Here is a 24,847-nt window from a genome sequence, read left to right as displayed (position 1 = left end):
CAGCAAGAAGAGAATGACAATTATGAAATGTTTTTCCTCCCCCATGTCCCTAAATCAATCAATCCCTGTACCCTCTTCCATGAGTATCTGACTCAGAAGTACTGGGACTGGAAACAGAATCCAGGACTTGGGACCTCCACACCCCACTGGGTTCCCCTGGAATCACACAGCTTGTTCATCAGCTGATAGAAAGTTTGGCTTCTGTTCTTTGTGTACCAAAACAGTGAACGCAGAAAGTTTAGGCCTATTTAGGCTTATAAGAGAAGATAAAAATAGATAAAATGAGCTAATAGGAGAATTACTGCACTGAGACAAATATTTGGGTTTAGTGTTTCCTTTGTTTTCCAGAGTCACTGCTAGGCATAGTTGTGTGAAATTTCTTTGAAACTCACTGTTGGTTCTGCCAAATGTTAGACCTAGGGAGAAAGGAATGGGTTCCAAATACGCTGAAAAAATTGTTGAAAAAATAACTTATGTGTATCAAACTTCTATAAAATCAGATCATCAAATTAGGTAATGGGGAAAAGTGCCTACCATGACTTAGAGATGATTGTTTCTAACTTGCATAAACTACCAAAGCCCTAACAGGCCAGAAGGCATGGCTGTGATTCTGTCAACTGACACCTGACATCTGCTTTGACAGATGTTTCTCAGGGGAGGGTTTACAGAAAAACCATCTTTCCATATGTTTTCTATTATGATCACTTTATGTTTCTCTTTCTTCTTCTTCTTTTTTTAGGTTAGGTGCAAAGAAACCAATGAATTACTTAGAAAACAAGGCAGCTTTAAACAAGGCATTAGAACGGTTGAATTGGCCCATTTCATTGAAGGAGCTGTCAGTGCTGGAGAATGAAATCCTAGCTGGGAAAATGTACGTGCAGCAGGCCATGGAGCTCCAGGAGGGTGCCAAGAAGGAGAATCATGTGAGCAGGGCGCTTGAAGAGGTGTGTACCGTGGAGGTGTTTGTATTCCCTCCCTCCCTCCTATCCCAAACCCTTGCCATCCCTGTGCTGGCCTCCCCTCTCTCCCACCTCCCACTGCACTGATCTCTAAGAGTTACAGCCAACCCACTTAAGGTCTCAGGACTTCTTTCAACAGAAAGGAAATGCCATTTGATTTTACTCTGGCCTTATTTTTTAAACAATACATGCTTTAATTGAAAAATAAAGCTAAACAGAAGTATCGTGTAGTGATTAAAAGCCTGGACTTTGATATGAGCCAGACCAAAGTCCGGCCTCAGATCTGCCACCTAATCCCTGTGTGATCTTGGCCAGTGACTCTGTCTCTCTAAACCTTAGGGGTTTTTTTTTAATCTGTAAAATAAGAGTGTTAATAGTATCTGCCTCATAGGCTTGTTATGGAAGTAAAATGAGCATTTAAAGTACTTAGTATTGAAAGCTCCCCTCATAAGTGTTTGCAATTATTATTACTAGTAAAACAGACCTTCTACAAGGAAAATTTATCTGGCAGCCATATTATTTATTACCACTTTGTATCATTTACTTTTAATTGTTTTTCTTCCTTGAATAAATTTTACACATAATTGCAGTTAGAGTGTCCATAATCATTTTATGGTCTGCCTTTCACTTTAGCATTGTCTCATATATTTTCTGTGTTTTTGCTGAATCATCAGACTGATATTTTTTGTGGTTACATAATATTTCATGGTGTGTAAATACCCTGATTTGTTTAACTCTTCACTGGATGTTGGACATTTGAGGGTTTTTTCCAATTTTCTTCTCTTTCACATCATGTTTTAATGCTTCTATAGTGCATAGGTGAACTATTTTGCTAGGATAAATTCTTAGGTGTGGGATTCTTGGACCAAAGAACATGAACATTTGGGGGCTGTAAATACTTGCTGCCTGTGTAATATCCTCTTCCTGACTATAGTAGTGTGTGTGTAAACCTGGAACAGTTCATCCAGAATCTTACTGAGTTCTATATAATTTTCATATATTCACCATATGGTAGTCTAAAAGATATATCCAAGGAACTGACCTTTGAGATTCATCATTTTTGATTTCAGTCTTTGCTAAGTGATACCAGCTTTGCCTGGTTTTAAATTCTGTATTTGCTGTTCTAGATTCTTGTGTTTTATTTGCTTATTTTTATTTAATTTTATTTTTCCCCTGCAAATGGCTTTTTTTCCTTCAGTGTAGAAAGCTATTTCTTTTGTGAAGAATGCAAAAGTTTTATCATATCTTTATTTTTTTTATATTTTTGTTTTTATTTATTTTATTTATTTATATATACTGGGAGGGGGGGTGGTTGTTTTTATTCAAAGTGACCTCCTCAAAGAGTTGTTCAGTCTTTCCTTGGAAGGCACCATCTGATGACCCCAAACATGTGGCTGTCTATTGGCCTTCCTCACGTAGATGCCCTGTAAACACCAAGAATCAAGAAGACTGAAAGTGAATTAACTCCCTCTCCCTGGAAATCTGCTCTTCATATCCTCATGCTTCTTCCTCTCTGTTCTTTCATTTATTCATTGAAATATGTATGAGTTCCTATGAGGTACCAAGCCCTATTCTAGGCACTAGAGGTACCTAAACACATGGACCAAGTCCCACTCTTATTCTGGTTGAGGTGAACAGATAGGTTCTAAATGATGGACTTTCGCATGTTGAGCTCTGGTGACATTACTGCCTAACAGCAGAATTTGCAAGCATTATTCTTTTATCTATACTTTATATTAAATGTTAAAATGGGAAGTGTTGCTAATGGAGTGAAAAGAAGCCTCTTGTGTTTCAGAACGTAGTGTAGTCTCCTGAATTTGTGGGAATCAAAAGCTCATTGTTCATGGGATATGAATTAATTGCTCTATTTCTTTATTCCCTTGTCCACAGAGTGGGAATTAAAATAATTTCCACAATCTCTTCATCCAAAAACATTTGTTCACTCCCTACCATGGATCAGATTCTGTCCTTGGCACAGGTGGTCTCAGCCTGCCACATTCTTCTCTCTTTCCTTGGGGCCTCCCAAGGTGATACTATACATTGGACACAAAATAGGGGTTTGTTAACAGCAATGGGGACATGGACCCAGCCTAGTGGAGGAGACATACTGGCATAGAACATAACCTCTGTGAGAGCTGAGATCTTGTCTGGCCTTACTTGTAGCTGTATCCATAGCTACATCCACTGAGAATGATGCCTGGCACACAGTGGACACACAAAAATATGTACTGAAGGAATGAAACCCAGATCCTTATAGCAGAGTATTATAAATATGACAACAGAGGCATAGCCATAGAACAACTGGAAGATGGGAAAAAGTGAATGATTCTGGCTGAGGGGTTGAGGAAGTCTTCATGGAGGGGATGATTGAATTTGGTCTGGAGGGATGTGTAGGAATTTGAGGGGGGGAGTGTGAGAAATGTTCTGAGTGAAAGAAACTGTTTGTGCAAAGGCAGGAAGGTGGAAAGAACATGGCATGTTCACCAGGGGCGTGGCAGGAGACAAGATGGGAAAGGGAAGATGGCCCCAGAACACAAGGAACTTGGAAATCTCTCCTAGGATCAGGAACCAAGCCTGTAGGAAATGGATACCAGCGAGGGATTTTCAGCAAGTGGAGGACATGAACAGATTTGTGTCTTGGAAAGATTATTTTGGCAGTAAGATGGGGCTCAATGTAGGGGGGAAAGACCAAAACCAGGTGCAGACTCCACTGAGAGGTGTTGAGTCCTTGAGTCAAGCCGGTACAGTGGGGAGGGAATGGGTGAAAGAGATACCAGTTGGTGGAAAGTGAATGTGTGGGGTGAGCCAGAGGGCAACGTTGAGGATACCCACCAACTTCCCGTCTTGGACAACTGGGAGACAGAGGCACGGTTAACCACCACATCCGTGTCACCTCTGCTCCGCAGAGAGACAGCCCCTCTAAACACCCTGTCATTCTCTAACCCCTTCCCACATTTTTGTTTTCTTCACAGCACGTTTCACCACCTGACATTATGTACGTATTTGTTCATCATCTGTCTCCTCCACTGGAATGAGGGTGGGACTTGGTCCGTTGTGTTCTGGGTATTCCTATTGTTGCTGGAGTATTGCTTGGCACCTTGTAGGCACTCCCAGGTATTCGAATGAATACATGAATGAAAGAACAAGAGGAAGAGGTACCATGAGAGGCAGAGTGGATTTTCAGGGAAAGGTAACTCACTTTAGGTCCTCTTGATTCTTAGATGTCCACAGGGCATCCTGGCAAGAAAGGCCGATAGGCAGCCATGTGTTTGGAGCTTAGGAGAGAAGTCCATGTTAAAGAGATAGATTTGGAGGTCATTTGAGGTGCTGAGAAAGGAAGAGGAGACTGTGGAAAGGGCCAAGACGGGAAAGCTAGAGGAGCAGAAAGCCCAGGGTAGGGAGCTATGATGTCAGAGCCTGAGGAGGAGACATGGCAAGAGCCCTGGGTCTGGAGTCAGAGAGACCTGAATGCAAGTCTCAGCACTTCCAGATGTGGACCTTCCTTAGGCACTCTAAGCCTAGATCCCTCATGCTTAAATTAGAAAAATCATAGTAGCCACCTGCAAGATGGTTGTGAGACAATGCGCATAACATGCTCAGTACAGTGTGCCGCGCTAAATGCTCAACAGGAAATGCCCTCAACACACCTTGCCCGTCATTGCTATTTCCATTGTTAAAATATTACTGAGGAAAGTCATACAGGATAATGTCTGAAAACCATTTGATTTTCAAGAGGGAGATCGTTAGTGATCTTAGCCAGAACAATTTCGGTGGCATTTTGGGAGTGGAAGCCAGTGTGCAGTGGATGGAGAAGTAGAGAGCAGTGGAGAAAGTAAATACAGGAAGTGCAGACTTTTTTTTCAAGATCTTCCTAGAAAGCAAAGGAGAAAAAATGGAGGGAACTTGATCTGGGAGCCAGAGTGAGGAAGACATTGAGTTTGTGTAACGGTATTGATGAGTCCACTGCTGCCCCCTTTCTTGGTCAGGGGCTAAGGCTGTCCTTTCACTGCCCTGTCCCTACATAGGGTGACCAAAGCCCCCACTGTCAGTTCAGGAAAGCACCCATGTGCCCAGGACAATAGTCCATAGGTAATGAATGGGCGGGGAGGGGTTCATAGGTGGCAGCTCATCTACAGAGTTCTTTCCACTCTCAGCATGGCCCTCTGCAATGGAAGATTTTCTGTATTATTTTCTTAAAACGGTACTTCTCCTTACCATGTGTGATGTATTGTGTGGTATTTTAATTCCATTTTTATCATGCTCTGTTGAGTTGATTTCACGACCTGCTAACAAGTCTCGTCCTTCAGCGTGAAAAATGGTTCGGACCAAAGCTCAAGATTGCAAGGCCTTTTGAGATCCTGTAGTGAAAATCCATCACAGATGCAAGTCATTTTTATTGATTCATATAAAAAAAGTCTCACTTTAAATTTTTTTGGCAGAGGCCAAAGATTTTGATCAATGACTGTAATTTGGAGAGGAAGGAACCTTCTGTTTTTCATTAAGACCCCCCTAAAGTTTATTGATAACAAGTAACAAAAGGTGATCAAAGTTGGTCGGAATGGGATGCCCAATCAGAAATGCCCACGTGTGTTCAGAAGGGAGTGGTCACTATTTGATCCACTCCAGAATATGTTATGGAGTCTGGAGGTCTGTGGCTCTCTGATACTTTCCCCTGCAGTACACTGGCACCCAAAGTAGCTGCCGCATTGGTTCCTGAGTTTGGGACAGCTTCATGATTTTTCTGTTGGTGAGGATCAGAGGTGGGGAGAAGTGGCTATACATGCCAGTGTCTGGCTAGAATGTGCCCTGCTTTTTCCACTCAGGCTTTCACTGGCAGTCCCTTGCTGGCCCCAGGATCAGACGTAGGGCAAGAATCATTATCCCACCTGCTCTGCCCAGCACCTTATACTGGGCACATTACATGATTAGTTGTCCCTCCCTATTTCTGTAATCCACTAGTTTTGTGGCATCCCTGGAGACAGGTGCTTGGCTTACTGACTACATAATGAAAGATCTTAATTCTGAAATTGTAAATTCCACTTGAAAGCTCCCTTCACCAGCACCCCTCTTGTTGCCATGATTGCAGAGTCCAACGTCATTGGCCAGTCCTGAGCCCTCAGAGCTGCAGTATGGTGGAAATCACCAAGGGCATCTGAGTTGTAATTAACCTTCCCTAGTTTTCGCTGGGAGCCTGGTCTAGGGCAGCTCCAGCTATGTTGTCCTGCAGCATTTCCTTAGTAAATAAGGATTGTTCTCCAGAGCAAATCCCACAGAATCCAGGCCCAGAAAGATCCAACAGGCTTTCTGCACCCAACCTTGGCTGCCTTGAAAAACTCGGAGGCAGAAAATCTTGTTAAATTCTAAGCAGCTCTAAACAACCCTAATAGAGGCCTTGGAAATGTACTTACACAGCTGGCTGCACGTGGTTACTTTTCCAAGTTGAGACTGGCAAGGAATGTGGAGTCTCTAGCTTTGAAGAATGGCTAATGGAGTGCTCCACTCCATGGAAAACTGTCCAGGAGAAAGAGAGTGTTAGGAAAATGCACAGCAGGAGGGAGGATATGGGTGAGGCTGGGTGAGATGGGAATGGGAGAATGAAGGGACGAAAAGAGACCACTTGGATTTGAAAACATTATATTGGGTTGTGACTTTGACAGTACACAGGATAACATTAGTTGGGGAGACTTAGAGAGAAATTTCTTTGAGTTGTATATAAAATGAAGTCAGAATAAGTAGCGTCATTTGTTATATTTGCTCCCAAATAATAATTGGACCAGTTTTCATTCTTGCATTGTAACCCATCCTTTTGCAGCTCTCATTATTCCCTCTTTAAGGGGAGAATGGAGGCATCACACCTTAACCCTTTATGACTACAGCCTTTCTCATTCCACAAGTAAAACCTTTAGTCTCTTCTGCTGATACTTGGGTCTGGTAGGAGGACTGACTCCTTAGTGACAGTGACACAGAAGATCCCCTAGTGCAAGGGTGGGGAATTAGCAGGTGTGGGTTGTGCATCAGTGATGCCATCACACAAAGAATGACACGTGCACATTCAGGCCAGTGCCTTGGTGATACATTAACATATGGAAACCACACCCCCGATGGGTTCCTGAGAGATAATGGTAGGACATGTGGCCAGGGTGGGACTGAAATCCCAGAGAGAGTGAGGTGCCTGGATGGGATGGGCGAGGATGCCAAAGAGAAGATGCTGCCACGTCGTGATCGTGCCACAGTTAGCTGGGGATTTAAGGAGAGGGTCCTGCTCAGGAAGACCAGCTACTGAAGGAAATTCACAGAAGGGAAGAAAAACTCCCACCAACTCTAAATAGTATCCAGAAAGGTTTCTGTCTAGTATCCTGATGTTTAGGAGTGGGAAGGAGGATATCAGCTCCAGGGACAAAAATCACTGCCAGATTGTCTTTTCATTCTAAAGCTGAAGACAACCATCTTGGCTGGAGATTTCAGCTGGGTGGACCTTAACACTCTTGCCACAAGGCTCATCTTTTTTCATTGGCATAAATTCTACCCTAAACAGATTTGGGGATGGTCATTGACCTCCCAGTCTGAAGGAGGAGAACCGAATGTGGAGGGCTTATCAGGAGGGTCCAGGCAGGAAACAGAATCCCATTCAGTCACTCCAAGTGAAGAAACATTAATGAAGGGACTATTTGCAGAGGCAGAGGCAGGTCTAAGGCAGCCGAAAGGGGATTTCACCCCAGCACTGGCAATAGCAGGAAGTTGTCACCACCCCCAGACTTGAAGGGTGGAGGGAAATACTGCTACTGGAGCCTGTAAGAGCGAAGGCCGCTAGCCAGAGTAGGAGGTATTCCTAGAGAGACAAAGGGCAGGGAGGGAGCGCAGAGCCAATACCCCAGTCTTCCTCCCCCTGCTGCCCTCTGACCTCTCGCCTCCCATTGGCTCAGCCTATTGGAAAGTCAGCCAACAAGAGAAATTGGGTCATGTTGTCCTTGGGGGTCAGCCTCCTGGGGCATGGAGCAGGGCAGGGCAGAGAATGGACCTGGGGGCAGGTGGATGGCCCAGAGTAACCAGCACAGAGATCTCTTGAAAAGTTTTCTTAAAGGCTCAGCATTTCTTTTTATGCCATCACCTCGTGTGAGGTATCTGTATACAACCACAGCAGACGGCTGGCAGTGGTCCACGCTCCAGGCAATGACACAGAAGTGGCTCCAGTGTATGGCCGTGGTGCATCTCTGGAGTAGCTGCCTGTAGATAACTATGTCAGTAACATCCGAATTGCAGGCCACAGCGCTGCAGTAATTTTCAGGTTTAGATACTTAAAACATTTCAAGTTTTTCTCTCTTTGATTCTTCCCTAAAAGAGCAACAAGGGAGTATTCCCTGAGAAGATGTTACAAGTGTGCTCTTCAAGCTAGGGAAATCGTTCGATTCAGCATCTAATGCATATTTATTAGGTTCCTTTGCTACTACCAAAAAAAAAAAAAAAACGCCCAAAATAAGTTCACCCTCCCACAGAAGCCCTTTGAGTTGCTATTGACTGAGATTTGACTGGAGATTTGACTGTCAGAGTGGTTAAGTCTTCTCCCTTGCCCAGTGCTGGGGACCTGTCTGGGGGCCGTCTGGTAGTTCAGGGCCTCATCCTGTAATTGTTTCCTGTGCTTCCTAAGCAGCCCCTCACACAGCACAAGGAACCACACTGGGAAGAGGGGAAGGCCAACCAGCTCACCAGTCCCTGATCTGCTCAAGAAGCAGCCCCAGGAGAGGGGAAGTGGAAACCCGCACAGAAGTTTTGGGGACACGTGTTGCTCACGCTGTGTTTCCTAAAGTTGTGATGTTCCCTGAGGAGGAGGGGGAAACAGCTCGGAAAAAGCACGCCCCTATGCTGCTTTGGATTTTAAAGCACGGCTGAGCGCCTGAGGCTTCTGAAAGGGGACGATAATTCTCTCTGCACGTCCTCCTGGCCGCAGCTTCCGCCTTAAGCCTTGGGCTCACATGCACAGTGTCCTCAGTGTCCCCGGGAGCCCAGCGCCGACCTGCTGTGCTTGTGAGAGATCTTGCAAGGAGTCTTAGCTTCGTCTTCAGACCGGAGGGGCTGAGGCAGGAAATTCCACCTGGAGCTTCACTTCTTTGGCCTTATGGTTCGACTCCTGTTAAAATGCAAATAGCCTAGGAAGGAAAGCGCTCCAAGTCCTTTCAATTCTTTACCACAGGTCGGTCACTCTGCTGCCTAGAGAGGCTGGGCAGGAGTTTGCCACCCCTGATTTACGTTTTCCTGTAAGGTCTTTTTCTCATATTCTCTCCAGAACCCATTTCTAAAAGGGATGCAGACCCTGGATACTCTCGTGGTGGAGAAACCCCTCTAAATCTAAATGAAGGGAGAGATAGTGAAGGTCAGAAAATGCTCCAGGCTGGCTCTGTCCTCCTCACCAAGGTTTTAAAAAGAGTTGAATTATTCAGAGACAGTTTGCAAATATTCTGGTCTTATAATTAGGTATCCTAGCGAGGAGAAAGGTCAGAACATGCCTGACACTACGTGTATTACCTTGATTAACACAGTCACAGACTTTACTTGGCTTTAAGGACAAAACATGTACAGACAAGCCATTGGAACTGCCACTAGTACAGTTTGGGGATTGGGTCCAGCAGAGTTCAGTGATTTGGGGCAGGAAAAAATATAGTGGTTTTATGACAAGATTTTGAGCCGAAGACTAGTTCTAGTTACATCATGGAAGTGCATTCTGTACCTGATGTGAAAACATGTTGTTTGTTAAATGGAAAATTCTAAAGCATCAAACATTTAGTAACTTTACTCCACCAATGCAAACCTGAGAGCATGACCTTGAAACTAAGTAATGAAATGAAAGGAGGGTAGACTATGTTGGATCCTGATCTACATCACTTGATAATTGAATCTGGCAAAGAAGTGAATTGGATTCTCTGAATTTTGGAGACAAGGCAAAATCAAATTATCCAGTGGACAGCATCCCTAACTGCCAGCATCATTGCCTATCTGACTTCCTCACTGAAACTGGCATGCAGCTACTCCCAGGCACCTGAACCTAGAGATGGGTCAGCTTATTTATTTAGTGCTAGCATTTCTTGTTCTCTCATTCTCCATCCCCTCCGACTCTTGTCCTCCATAGATTTCTTTCTTTTTTTTGTAAAGAATGTTATTTTATTTTATTTATTTTATTTTTTTAATTCTTTTTTGGCCGCACCATGCAGCATGTGGGGTCTTAGTTCCCGGACCAGGGATCGAACCCGCACCCCCGGCATTGGAAGTGCAGAGTCTTAACCACTGGACTGCCAGGGAAGTCCCCATAGATTTCATTTTAAAGCCCAGTAGCATGCTTGTATTGTGCACGTGCATAGGTGACTGATGGCAGGAAAGGAACAGGGCAGCTAATGTCCTCTAGTATGGGCTGTACGGGGTCTCTAAAGTCTTTGGCAAGACTCAAAAACAGCAGGATATCATCTTTCTGGAAAGGTGCTGTCAACTTTGTGGCTGAAGGGATGGTGTGCCTAGCTGCCCTGATCAATGTCCTTCCATCCTGGGAGACCAATGCTCTATTTCTGTGAATGAACCATTGTATTAACGCTGGCCCTGTAGGTTTGTTTCGCCACGGCTTCTCTGCTCTATCTGTGGTGTAGCTGAGTTGCCTCTGCAGGGATATGGAAGAATCACTGAGCGTACAGTGAACAGTTCCTTCCATAAAGCTACGTGCTGTGGAAACAGCCAGAAATGAATTCTTGCCAATAGTAGTAACTGTTGGAAACAAGAGCAGAGTGAATGTGAGTATGCAAAGCCCTTTAGTAGCTGTAATGATTCTTTCAGGTAAACTCACAGATGTGTGAATGACTCGAATGGGGGGTGATACTTTTCAGCAATTTAAAAAGACAGTTTCTTAGGTGGCATTTTCAGTGTGTTAAAAATGAACACCGGCAGCCCTCTGTATCGCTTCTGTTCATTGCTGCTGCCCTTGCAGGGAAGGTCCTCACAGAGTGAGTGGTTTTCCTATATCAGATGAATTGGGAAGTGAGTGACAACTATGGGGAAAAAAAAAAAAAAAGAGCTCCCTGATGATTTCTGGCAACTGACTTCACAGATTTGTACATGTGAAACTCTAGAAAGCAATCACATTGGTTAGCTTCTGGCTAGGATATTGAGAGAATCAGCATTTGGAATCTAGAGATAAAAGGGAGCTATTTAAATTATGTGATTATACTCATTTAGAATTTTGAAAAGAAGTTTTAAATATATCTAGGCATAGGTTCTAATAAATGTCTGGTCTGTTGATGAAATCTAAAGGGGAAAAATGGCTTTCTGGAATCGATGTGGACATCTTCTGTAATAACAGGTTGTTACCGGTCTGGAGGTGATAAGACTGTCTGATGCCTCAGGGACCAACAGCACCTCCCTGGCTGATTGGTCTTTGATGTGAACACTGATGGTGTGAAGTAAGGTGGCTTTGGAAGTTCACTTTATGTACAGGTGAGGTATTTATGCAACAGCTGATTTAATTTGGCTTATTCCAAATTCTCAAGATTCTAAATTCTATCAATAATGAGAATATACTGTACATGGAATCTTCCATTGAGGAACTGACTGTAGGAAACTGTGGTGTGGGCATCTCTTTGGAGTATTATGATGGAAAACACTGCTATTCATGTCACAGTTCTGGCCATTACATTTCCCTTGTATTGTAAAAACTACATGCGAGGGTATCATGCTTGTGTTCCTGTCCGTGTACACACATAGCCTGATGGTTTCTCTAGCACTGCAGAAAGGCTAGTAAGGCCTAAACTCTCCTGGACAGATATGAGAGGATGTTAGAGATCATTTATTTTATCCCCTTATTTTGCACATGTAGAAACTGAAGCCCCGAAATGTTAATAGACTGCCCAAAGTCACACAGCCACCTGGACAGCACTCAGTCCCATTTCTCCTGTCCCCTGGTCCAGTCTCCTCCCTTTGAGGCCATTTCAGATGGGCAGGAGGTCATTCTGATTGCCCACGGGAAGGAGTGCTTAGGTTTCTCCTCTGGGTGAAGCCCAGGAACAGGCAGATGACATTCACCATCTACCAATGATGTTGGGCCATCCTCTTTGACGTATTGAGTACATCAGTAAAAATAGAAATTCCATGAGAATAGAGGGTCCCCAGCAAAATTCAACTAGATGGGAACATCATAAACAAAAGGGTGGTGTTCATCTTACATTTTTGTCTGTGGCCACGTAGGCTACAAGCAACACAGGTCTGAAGACTTGATCATATCCCACCATCCTGCAAGAGACTTTAAGCCCTTAGTTCATCATTTCTTCCCTGAGGACCTAGCTCTAACTTTTCAGCTCCCAGGAAATAGCATACTCCCACTTCTTTTAGTGAACCTGAAAAGTATCACCAAACAGATACAAATGATAGATGGCTGCAAAATGTTCAGTTATATCAGGGCACCAGGGAAATGAGCTGCGGGTTTCCGGAGCCCAAACCATACTGAACATGAATCATGACCCAAGAGTAAGTGGTGTTCACACCACCTGAAGTTATTTAAATTTTTATTGTCAATTGCCTCATAAATTAGAGACTTGCTTAAGTGAAGGCCAGCAGATGAGCTCATAAAATATGCATCGAATACTTTACTGATGATATAGCTATAGCAGTGCAAAAAGATGGCATCAAAATGCATGTGAAAACAGTTTATATTGGCTTTGTATCATGGAGAAGAGGGGCACTTGATGGTCTGCAAAGATGAGAAGCTGGTGAATGATGTCACTGGGTGCTTTGATTGGGTTGGAGGGCTAATTTCTTTGAGAAATCCAAAAATTAGTAAGTTAAGGGTCAAGAAAGGAAAAAAATGAAAAAAATCTGGGTGGGAAAACCCCTATTTTCTACAATATAGCAATTTGAAGAAAAAGGCCTATTTTGTTTATTTTTTGATTTAAGAGTAGATTCAGAAGCTTCTATGTTCATTCACTTCTTCAGCCCACTATCTGCAAAATACCATGAGCAGTTACACAGAGGAAGCAAGAAATAGATGGCTGCCTATTTTAACCTTTTTTAAAAAGGCAGATGTGTACAAATATAATTTTCACACCGTAAAATTCACCTGTTTCAATTCAGTGATTTTTAGCAAAACTGACAGAGCTTCAACCACCACTACAATCTAGTTTCAGAACATTTCCATCACCCAGAAAAGATCCCTCATACCTATTTGGAGTCAGTCTCCATTTACACCTCAAGCCCCAGGTAACCACTAATCAATTGCTGTCTCTATAACTTTGTGTTTTCTGTAAGTTTCGTATATAAATGGCTGAGTAATATTGCATTGCATTGATATACCACATTTTGTTTACCCATTTCCCCAGTCCACTGACGCTTGGATTATTTCCACCTTTCCATTACTGTGAATAATGCTGATATGAACATTCACATAAAAGTGTTTGTGTGATAAAAATTTCTATTTCTCTTGGCTAGATGTCTAATAGTGGTATTTCCAGGGCATACAGTAAGTTTATGTTTAATTTTTAAAGAAACTGCCAAAAGCTTTTCCAAAGTGTCAAAAATCAATTGACCATAAATGTAAGGATTTATTTCTGGACTCTGAATACTGTTCCACTGATCATATGACTATCCTTAATTCAGGACCACACTTTCTTAATTACTGAAGCTTTAGAGTAAGTTTTGAAATTAAGAAGAGTAAGTCCGCCAAATTTGTTCTTTTTCAAAATTATTTTGGCTCTTCTGGGTCATTTACATTTATGTGTAAATTTTAAGATCACCATCTCAATTTTGGCAAAAAAAAAATTACTGGGATTTTGTTTGATTTATGTGGAATCTATAGATCAGTTTGGTAAAAATGACTCTTTTAACATTATCAAGTTTTCTCGTCCATGAACATGATATTCAACTTCTTAGATCTTTCATTTCTCTCAGCAGTGTTTTGTAGTTTTCAGTGTATGAACTTTTCATTTATTTTTGATAAATTTATTCCCTAGTCTGTTCTTTTTGATGCTATAAATGGAATTCTTTTCTTAATTTTATTTTCAGACTGTTCATTATTAGTACATAGAAATACAATTTTTTCTTTTCTGTATATTTAACTTGCATCATGACATCTTGCAAAACTTGTTAACTCTAGTAGTGTTTGTGTGCTTTCCCCAGGGTTTTCCACATATAGGATTATATCATTTATGAAGAAAGACAACTTTACCTATTCCTTTCCAATCTGGATGCCTTTATTTTTTTCTTGCCTGATTGCACTGGCTAGAACATCAAGTACAATGTTAAGTAGAAGTTGCAAGAGTGCCTGGCCTTGTTTCTGATCTTAAGGGGAAACCATCCCATATTTCACCATTAAGTGTCATGCTTGCTGTAGGCTTTTCACAGCAGCTTTTCATCAAGTTGAGGAAGTCTCCTTCTATTCCTGGTTTGTTGAGAGTCTTTATCATGAAAGGCTGTTGGATTTTGTCAGGTACTACTTCTTCATGCATTAAGATAATAATATGGTTTTATTCTTTACTATATTAATTTGGAGTATTACATTAATTGTGGATCCATAATTATAGATGTTAAATTAGCTTTGCATTCCTTGGATAACTCCTACTTGGTCATTGTGTATAATTCTTCTCATATGTTGCTGAATTTTTTGCTGATATATTCTTAAGAGATTTTTGCATCTATATTCATGAGGAATATAGGACTGTAGTGTTCTTTTTCTTGTGATGTCTTTGCCTGTTTTGGTATTGGGGTAATACTTGGCCTTCCCTTTTCTAATATAAGTGACCTTCCTAGTAATTTCTCGTTTCCTAGGGTTCCTCTTTTCAGTCCTTCAGCCAGAAATCCAGGGTTTTATGTCCCTAACTCAGTTGCGTGCTTCCACATATTGTGCTTGCCTTTGGGACCAAACAGAGGTTAGATACATAGAGAGAACAGTGGGGTTCACCCACCCTGTTGGAGCAAGAAGATTCCACTCCTGCAGAGTTTTGGCTCCTCCAGGCTCGGATTGCCAACACTGCTGCCACTGTACAGAATTGCTTAGGGACTGAGGTCTGAGTATGGAGGGAGAAAGGGGAGAAGGATTTCTGTATTCTCTCCAAGGGTTAGGAGTTCCTTTTCCCATTCCTCAAGCCAGAACTAGAGGGCTTCTTTTAGAGCTCTGTCTATACCCTGGCATCCACTTCTGTGTTTTGGGCTGTCTTGAGGTCAGACCAGGGAATACCAGAGGAAAAAAATGGTAAACACCCTACCAATTTGGTGGTACTTTGAATTCTTGTCTTCTTTTCCAACCCATTTGCTACCAATTGCTTTTCAGAATTCTTAAATAGATTTTACCTAGAAACCCAAACACTATATGTCTGTTTTTTATTTTGTTTTCTAGTAATTCATTTTCAATTTATTTTAAAAGATCGTTGGTCCTCAAATTGATTGGAAATCAAAAATAATGACTTTTCTGGATGATGGAATGATCAGTCATCAAGCATAGAAAATAGGACTTTAGATAGAATTGGACTTTACAGATCAAAAATGAAGCTACCAGTTTCTTCCTGTAGTGGACACAACAATCACATTCACTCAAAGCCTTGATTCATGTGGTAGCATTTGGAAATAACAGAGCAGTACTTTCCTTTGTTTTTTCTGAAATTGCCTGGGGGTAAAATCTTCCCAGAGAGATTATAACTGAGCTGGGCTTTGAAGGGGTTATCTGGAACAGGAAGGCCCTTGGTCAGTTTTAAATATCTTTTTTTCTCTGTTCTTCAGATTGGATGATTTCTGTTCATTTGTCTTCAGGTCTCTTTCCTCCATCGTATCAGTTCTGCTATTTAGCCCTTCCAGATATTGTTGGGTTTTTTTTTTACTTCTAAAATTTCCATTTGGTTATTTTTTATAGTTCCTTTTTCTCTGCTGAAAACAACTACCTTACTGTTCATTTCAAGAGTATTTACCTTTACCTCATATACTATGATTATAACTGCTGATTTGCATCTTAATCTGATTATTCCAACACCTGAGCCATCTAAATACTGTGATCTGTTGATTTCCTTTTACCTTGAGAATTGGTCATGTTTGCTTGTTTTTTTTTTGTATGTTGCATTTTGGATCGTGTATGCATATATTGAATATTATAGTTTAAAACTCTGGATCCTGTTTAAATTCTCTGGAAAAGGCTGCCTTTTTTTGTTCTGTTTTAACAAATCTTGATTAGATTTAGACTGTAAATTCTGCCTCATTTTCTATGTGCAGTGTTTCCCATATCAGTTCAGTTTTAAAAGCCTGTTCCCAACAGCATAGAACAGAAAGTACTCCAGAGTGAGTATACAGTATATGCATGTCCTGGAATTCCTCAACAGTGTGGTTCTAAGTAAAGAATCACACGCTATCCTGTATCTGTGACTTTCACTGTCTGCACTTACTTTTTCTATCAACTATTAATGTTTTTTTTTTTTTAGCAACAGAAAATTCAAGGAACTCCAACAAAGAAAAACAAATCCAAAAAATTGGATCCACTCAAAGGCCAGAAGGTTATTGCAAGATGTGATGAAAATGGCTTTTATTTTCCAGGTAGGTATTTTATTTTGTAAGATTCCTTTCTTACATAATATGATATTGGGAACCAGAAGTTCTCAAACTATGCTTTCCCTAGCACACTGACACTTCATGAGCTATGCTGAGGTATTCCACTTCTAAAATGAAATGATGAAGTTTCTCCCCATATTTGTGGGGAAGTAACAGTAACAGCCAGAAAAACTTACTTTAATCTTTCATTTGTTTAGTAAAGTTTTCCTACGTATCTACTATGTTCCATGTATGTAATATCCCTAAGGTGCTGGTCTACCGTAGTGAGCAGACCCCAGAAGAAAATCCTTGTTTTCATGAAGCTTATATGCAAGTAGAGGAGACAGACAAGCAACCAAATAAGTAAAATACGCAGTGCATCAGATACAGGGCTATGAAGGGAAATGAAGCCACGAAGAGGGTTGAGCTTGTCAAAGGTGAAGCTCGCGATTCTAGATATGGTGGTCAAGGAAGAGCTTCCAGGGAAGGCAACATATTAATAAGGACTTTAAAAAGGAGCCCTGAGATTATCTCAGGGAGAGTTCTAAACACAGGGAACAGCAGTACCAAGTCCTGAGGATGGAGTGCCCATGACACCCTCTTCCTTGACGGAAGAGGCCAGTGTGACTGGACCTGAGAGGTTTGCCCAAGACTTTCTGGGGCATGTGATCCTGAAGGAATCAACCAGATGAAGTTAAGCAAGAGCTTCATGAATAATGAAAATGATATGTGTGAAGATCTAGAGGTGAAGAAAAACATTTTATGCCTGGAGAAATAAAATAGATTATGGCTGGAACCTAGAATGCAAAGGAAGGGTAGAAAGTAAGAAAGCTCTTCGGAGAGGTAAGTGTGCGGCTGTTCATAAAAGGTTATGTTAAGAAGTTTGAACTTTATTGGGGAGTCACATTTAAAGCAGGAAGAAACACAATCACACTTGAAGTTTTAAAAAGATCCCTCCCAGCGCTGTGTGAAGAGTATATATGGAGTGGATTAAGATGTCACTCGGGTCCCTGGCTTGGGTCATAAGGTAAAGGATGGTACCTATAGGAGATGGTGATATGGACAGGAAGATAACGAGGTGTGTCTGGGACGTGACGAATTGTAGGTGCACCACAAGACGCTAAAGTTGTCAGAGAAGCAATTGGAGATAATGGGTCCAGAGTCTGGAGGAGGAAATCTGTTGGGAGATAGAGATTTTTGACACATCAGCACAAAAGTAGTCATTGAAATCGTGGTAAAGGCCTATTGGGAAAGAGAGCTTAGAGAAAGAACCCTGAGGAAGAGCTCTCAAGCAGAAAGACTGTACCTCAAAATATAGCTGATCTTAATGTAGGCATTATCTGTCAATCACCAGTTAAGTAATTCTTTATTAAACTTAATTTAATCTGCTTTTTAAGTGAGAAAAATACTTCATCAGGAGTTTGGGTTTCCAGAAGGCATATGTGTAGAACTGATAACTAGGATATTTTATTTGAAATTTGGTAAATGTGCTTTGAAGTTGACTGGATGAAAGAAAAATGGATCCAGGCATTTGAGATGAGCTCCTAGGCTGAGGCATGAAACTCTTCTTTGCAAGAGCAGGGCCTGAGAACCTCCTATTTCTCTGGGGCTTAGATTTGCTGAGAGGTGATCATAGGAGGCCACCCCTGCTTGGTTTTCTGAATCTGAGCCACGGAGCAGGATCCAAGGCTAATTTAGCAGTTGAATGAAAATGCTGAAAATGACAGGATTCCAAATGGCTGGACTAGGGCTTGAGATCAGTTTGCCGGCCAGGGTCCCAGAAAAAAATAATATTGCTCAAACTTTTCCCCCAACCATCCCTGTGTGATAAGGAAATGCAGAAGACCTACCGCTGCTGATCTGGGGGAGTAGAGAGAACAGGTAACACATAGCCACATGCAGTACCTAAGGCCATGCCAGCAATGATTATTGTCCTGGTTGTTTTTAAATATGCAGCTAGAAGCAGAGAGCACACAGTCCTAATACCTCAATGGGATTTGGCCATTTGGGAATTTTTAATCTGTGGCTCAGATAAGTCATTTGAAAGGTAATAAATATTTGATGGGAATCCCCTGGCAGTCAGGTGGTAAGTCAGTCGGCACGTTCACTGCCAGGGCCCGGGTTCAGTCAATCCCTGGTCAGGGAACTAAGATCCTGCAAGCCGCGTAGTGCGGCCAGAAAAAACAAAAAAGGTAATAACATAATAAACACTTGAATTTAGTCATATAATCAGTTATTTTGATTAGTGGCTAGTTAGTAAATATTGACTCAGCTGAATTAAATGATGATGCATCGGTTACGGAGGGACTTAGTTTCTGTTTCCCTCCCCACAGCCCCCTTTACACTCCCCTCCCCCCGGACAAAGTCAATGTATCTTTTCTTTAACTGGGAACTTCAACTCTATTTTACCCTCATAGAGTTATTTTTTCATAAAAAAAAAATTTTTAACTTCCAGAAAATTTGCAAGAATAATAGAGAACTCCTGTATACTTTTACCGAGATTTACCAATTTTTAACATTTTGTCATATTTATTTTACCAATCTATTATTTTATTTTTCCATTCTCTCTCTGTCTCTTTCCCTCTACCATAAGACACACATTATTTTTTCCTGAACTATTTGAGATTAGGTAACATCATGCCCCTTTGCCCCTTAATACATGTATTTCTCAAGAACAAGGGTATTCTCTTAATTTTACCACAGTCAAGTCATAAAATTCAGTAAAGTTAATATTATATAGTTTTATCTATATATTTCAATTTGGTTAATTGTCCCAAGAATAGCCCTTACAGCATTTTTTTCCCTCTAGTATAGGTCCCAATTCAGAATTGTTATTGCATTTCGTTATTTCTCTTTAGTCTTCTTTAATCTAGAATCATTCTCTAGCCTTTTCCATCATCTTTCATGATACTGACATTATTTAACAGTAAGGCCAATTATGTTATGGAATGTTCCTCAATTTGGGTTAGATTAGATTCAGGTTATGTGTTTCCAGCCAAAATGTTATGTGATATCATTGATGCCACATCCCTCTCAGGGCAACCCATCCAAAGGCACATGATGTCTACGTGCCCTCATTAGTGATGTTCATTTAGATCACCTGGTCACTGCAGGTTACTATTTTTACCCCTTACAAAAAAAAAGGCCAAATAGAGTTTTGTGGAGCACAGGCATGATATTCACTGATGACTCCTTTTCTGATAACTTTTGTTCAAAACCTCCTAAATGTTTTTAATGAAAAATAGCTTTAAAATGTACCTGAGCAGAAGCGGCTTTGGAGCAATGGGATCAGAACATCCATTGCTCAAGGCCGGGTCTGCACTGGAGCAGAGCTGGCCCAGTTGTTGCTGCCGTCCTTGGGAATCAGGGCAGGGATTTCCTTATGGCTAACTCTATTCAGGGGTCAGTGTGGATTCACTAGTTGAGGAAGGATTGCGTTGTGCAGAACAGAAGGGACAAGCTGATAGCCTGGCTTATTAGGATGCTGAAAGGCAAGGAGGCAGACACACTTCAGAACCTTATTTTAAATCGTTATTTGTAGGAATTGGGTCATCCTTCCCATTGTTCAGCAAGAAGCAGCATTTTATCTCAGGAAATTCACAGTGATGAAAAGTCTGGGTTGCAAGATTTCTGCATTATGTCGTTGGAACAAGTTATAATGGAAGAAAAAGGCTGGGGCAGGGGAGGACTGAATACTTTCTCAGGGGTCATGATTTAGGGTCAGACAATCCTAAGTTTTTATTTATTCGAAGTCTGCTTCTTGCCTCTACCAGCCATGTGACTGGAATCACTGAAGTTCTCTGAGCCTGTTTCCTTATCTTTCCAAATGAGATTTAAAACTATTAAACCCCCCATAAGATCATGGTGTAGGTTAAATATGATAATGTACAGCATCTTGAAATTGGAAAGTGTTCATTACCTGTAGAGTTTTTCTATTATCTCCTCTTGGGAGATATAAACAACTCACCTGGGGTCCTCACCTGGGGGTAGAGGGAGGTGCTTGCAGTTTAAAAACTTTAACAACAGCTTTAAAACTTTAAGAGCAATTTGAAAAGGCAAAAACCAGCACAGTGGGCTATAAAGGAAACCTCTGAGACTAAAGAAGAAGAGAATGTGATGACTAGATATGTAGGCTGACATTCAGTGGAGGGGGGCAGGTGGAGGGGACGCTTCTGGTAGAGCAGAACTGACGCCATTTTCAGGAAATGGGATTCGAGCCGGGCTATGAATATCAGAAGGTTCTTATAACCAGAGGTTAAAAAAAATCCACTCTCCAGCCTGAGAAATTCCTGTTTGGAGTGAAGATTGAAAACCATTCCTGCTTCTTTCACCAAATGAACTCACCCATGCTGTCTGCCTAGACTGTTTCTTCAGTCCTCTGACCTCTGGGCATAGGCAGTGTTTTTGCTGAGGGTCTCAACTAAGGTGTGCCCCCTTTTCCCCCGTACCTGGGTACAGGAGAGCCCCCTGGCTGAGGTGGGGAGGCCGACTCATACCCAGGAAGATGACGGAGTAGAGATGCTTCTTTCTGCCTGCTGGTCCAACCTCCAGAGCCCAGTCCCCTAACGTGGTCCCAGGAGACGTTTCAGAGCAGTAAACAACGTCTCAACTCTCTGAGGCTGAGGGCAAAGAGAAACTGCAGTGTAAGGGCAGCCAAAAATTGGAAGCTGATCTTGAATCAGGGCCTAGAAATGGTAGCAACTCCTTAATGAGGTGGAGAAAGGGTAAGTGCAGAGGCTGAGCCATGACCGAACAGGCCAGCAGCTCTGGGTCCTCCCGCCTTGGAGGACAGCCAGGTGTCAACACCATGAGGCTGGTTCTAGAGTTAAATTGGAAGAAACTACAGTAATTTCTGGAGGCGAACAAAGGTCCACATCTGCAGAGATTGGAACATAAAAGAGCCGGTAGTCTAAATGCCCATCGACAGACGAATGGATAAAGAAAATGTGGTACATGTATACAATGGAATATTACTCAGCCATAAAAAGGAACGAAATTGGGTCATTTGTAGAGACATGGATGGATCTAGAGACTGTCATACAGAGTGAAGTAAGTCAGAAAGAGAAAAACAAATATCGTATATTAATGCATATATGTGGAAACTAGAAAAATGGTGCAGATGAACGGGTTTGCAGGGCAGAAATAGAGACACAGATGTAGAGAACAAACGTATGGACACCAAGGGGGAAGTGGGCAGGGGGGGTGGTTGTGGTGGGATGAATTGGGAGATTGGGATTAACATGTATACACTGATGTGTATAAAATGGATGACTAATAAGAACCTGCTGTATAAAAAAATAAATAAAATAAAACTCAAAAAAAAAAGAATACAAGGCACTAAGTGAGCTATTTTGCTTGTTATCAGAATAAAAGATGAGGAAAGAGTTTAAAAAAAAAAAAAAAAAGAGCTGGTAGTAACATACCAAAAGTCTAGGTCTAACGATCTCGAGCAGGGGTCAGCAGCCTTTTTCTGTAAAAGGCAACCGATACATGGCCTAGACGCCGCGGGCCATACAGTCGCACAGCTACTCAACTGAGGCAGTTACCTGAAAAACTGCATCCCAGGTTTAAGACTGGATTCTGCAAAGTCCCAAAGGCTAAGAATTTGTGGAGGGTCCCACTGGCCAACAAGGTCATCTTGGCAGCCCAGACCTTTACCCCTGCCTGGGGCAGGGCCGGGGTCGGGGTAGGTTGGGATGGGCTTGTGTCCTGGGGATGCTAGGATTCTCCTCAACTCAGAGGGGTTCTTCTTTGTTTTCATAGTAGGAATTCCTTCTAAAAAGTAGTGTTAGTTTTCCTAATTAAAAGGGTAGAGTCAGTTTATGGTAGAAAATGTGTGAACCATGTGTAAAGAATATTTCAGAAACCAAACCGAACATTTAGTCCAACAAGAAAACAGACAGTGTAAAGCTGGTTTTCGTGTATGTGTGGTGTTTTTTTAAAAAAATAAGTTTTCCCTTTCTTTGGCCGTTTAAAACAAGACACCTGGACGTGAGATGAAAATCAGCAGCCGTTTCTTTGCCACCTGAAAGCACATAGGACTTTGCCAACGCCGGTGTGTGAGCTGGGGCGAGGGTGCCGGGCACGCACGCTGTGGGGGCCCAGTGGGGACGAGCACATTCCTGTCTCAAACTGGGGGGTCCAAGTGCAGCTGTTGCTGCCGGGGAGGTCAAAACGTGCCCCCAGTATTTATAATCCCTTTTAAATGGGAAAATATAATAAATTTCAACTAGGATAAATGACAAAATATGTGAACCTTAACACCAATATTTTCTTTTCCTGTTATAATAATCGCTGCACGTAACTAAAAGACAAGAAAACTTCTTGCTTCTTTTTTTCTTCCTTTTCTGATTGTACGTTTTAGGGACACTGTGGGGTGTGTAATATTAGATGAAAAGCTGAGGATGAAAATATGAAATTCATATTTCCTTTCACTTTCACAATTTAGCAATGATTTTCCTTTTTTAAATTTTCATTGGAGTATAGTTGATTTACAATGTTGTGTTAGTTTCAGGTGTACAGCAAAGTGAATCAGTTATACATACACCTACATCCACTCTTTTTTAGATTCTATTCCCATATAGGTCATTACAGAGTATTGAGTAGAGTTCCCTGTGCTGGACAGTAGGTCCTTATTAGTTATTTGTTTTATATATAGTAGTGTGTATACTAACAACGATTTTCTGTCTCCAAGTATTACAGAAGGAAATATGACTAAGATAAATAAGGGAATCAGACGGTAGGAAGTGTCCAGGGAAAGGATATTTCTAGGAACAGTGTTCCCAGCAGGATGGCTGCTGGTAATGCTGGTTGAACAAGTTTCCACGCGTTCTCTTAGCTTCCCGGCTCAGCTCTAGAGCAGAGCACGGCATTGCACTCTGAGTTGGTCAACCCCAGCAGGCATCATAGAGAATCCAGTGTTATATGGTGGAGAAACCAAGGGGCACACTGATGTAAGCAGGCAAAGTGCTGTAACGTAGCTTGACCAACGGGATGGGGCAAGCCTAAGGGAATAGGCATTGCCTTTCTGTTTTATTTTAAATGTGATTCCTTACAGGGGTTGTGAAGAAGTGTGTGAGCCCCACCCACGCGCTCGTGGGCTTCAGGTATGGAGACACCAAGGTCGTGCCCATCTCGTTCATCACACCTGTGGGGGGCGCCATGCCCTGCCCACTGCTCCAGGTACCTGCTCCAGCCATCTGTTCCTGGGCCCCTTTTCACCGTTCCTAGAGCTCTGGATAACAGTGACCCCTCTTCCTATGACCCCTTGCCTAGCAATTTCTTTGCTCCTGACCCTGATCTGCTAACGCCCTGTTAAGTAGCTCAGGACTGCACAGACCTGCTCGCATTGCCCCTGAGGCTCTTGTTGCTTTACAGACAATAGATGGTCGTGGGGCGGGAGTTGCTGTAACTGCTGGTGCTCTTGAAGCTTTCACTGCAGAAGATTATACTAAAACAGATTTAATAACAAAGGCAGTGGTAGCCCTTTCCTTGACATTGTAGTCAGTTGATGCCAGACCTTGATGCCATAATGCAGTTACCCCTGAACATGCATTCCAGGGGTGAGCCGGGCTGATGTGTTCTCATCTGCTTATAAATTCATCAGAGCTGTGCCGTGTCTGGCACATCCTCCTGTGCTATCCTCATCCCCGCACCAAGGCGGGAGTGTAGAGAGAAAACCCCCCCAAAGCTGCACTGCTGCTGTTTCTTGGATAGTGTGAGCCAGGAGGAAGAGTGCTGAGGAGTGCTCATAGGATTCACATTGGTTGTCCGTTCCCACCTCCCCTGGGCAGACTCAGAGGGCACGTCAGTGCACTTTCCCCCTGACCGTGAATCCTCTCCATCTGACAGGTGCCCTGCAGCCTTGTATGCCCCTTCACAAGACTTTCTTTCTGCTGGAAGTTATCTCTTGTGACTTTTTCCCATGGATTCCAGGTGTGAGCTTTGGAACCACATTAAACAAATCTGCTCCTTTCCTCTGTCCCTGATAACCCTTCAGACACAGGAGGGCACCGTCCATTCTCTCCCTGGTCCTCATGTGAAACATTACAGCTTCCTTCACCCAGTCTTTGTAAGATATGGTTTCCAGACCCCTCACCATCTTGCTGACTGTCCCTGAGACCCTTGTCAGCGGAAGCCCTGCTAAAATGCGGCTTCCCCAAACTGGTCACAAAATTCCAGCTATGGCCCAATGAGCCCAGAGAATTTCGGAACTAGCGACTCTTTCCAACTGAGAAAAAAAAAATATGTATTTGAATTCTAGCATCAGTACTTGCTAGTCATCTTGGGGTGTTTTAAAACAAGCTTATATGAATATTGTCACTAAGATGGATAAGCAAAATATTTGCCATGAAAGA

The 24,847-nt window shown here is 42.3% G+C and overlaps 1 protein-coding gene across 1 annotated transcript in view; it reads left to right on the top strand.

The window, feature by feature from the left end:
* The window catches only part of VWA3B (von Willebrand factor A domain containing 3B), a 210,705-nt gene that overhangs the window by 173,925 nt on the left and 11,933 nt on the right, over window positions 1-24,847 (top strand). The window contains exons 22-24 of the mRNA XM_059942767.1: window positions 740-944; window positions 16,385-16,496; window positions 23,548-23,672. Coding sequence (XP_059798750.1) covers window positions 740-944; window positions 16,385-16,496; window positions 23,548-23,672 — 442 coding nt within the window. The remainder of the gene's footprint in view (window positions 1-739; window positions 945-16,384; window positions 16,497-23,547; window positions 23,673-24,847) is intronic.

Source organism: Balaenoptera ricei, chromosome 13 (assembly GCF_028023285.1).
Source record: "Balaenoptera ricei isolate mBalRic1 chromosome 13, mBalRic1.hap2, whole genome shotgun sequence".
NCBI lineage: Eukaryota > Metazoa > Chordata > Mammalia > Artiodactyla > Balaenopteridae > Balaenoptera > Balaenoptera ricei.
This window is presented reverse-complemented; position numbering and strand designations above follow the sequence as displayed.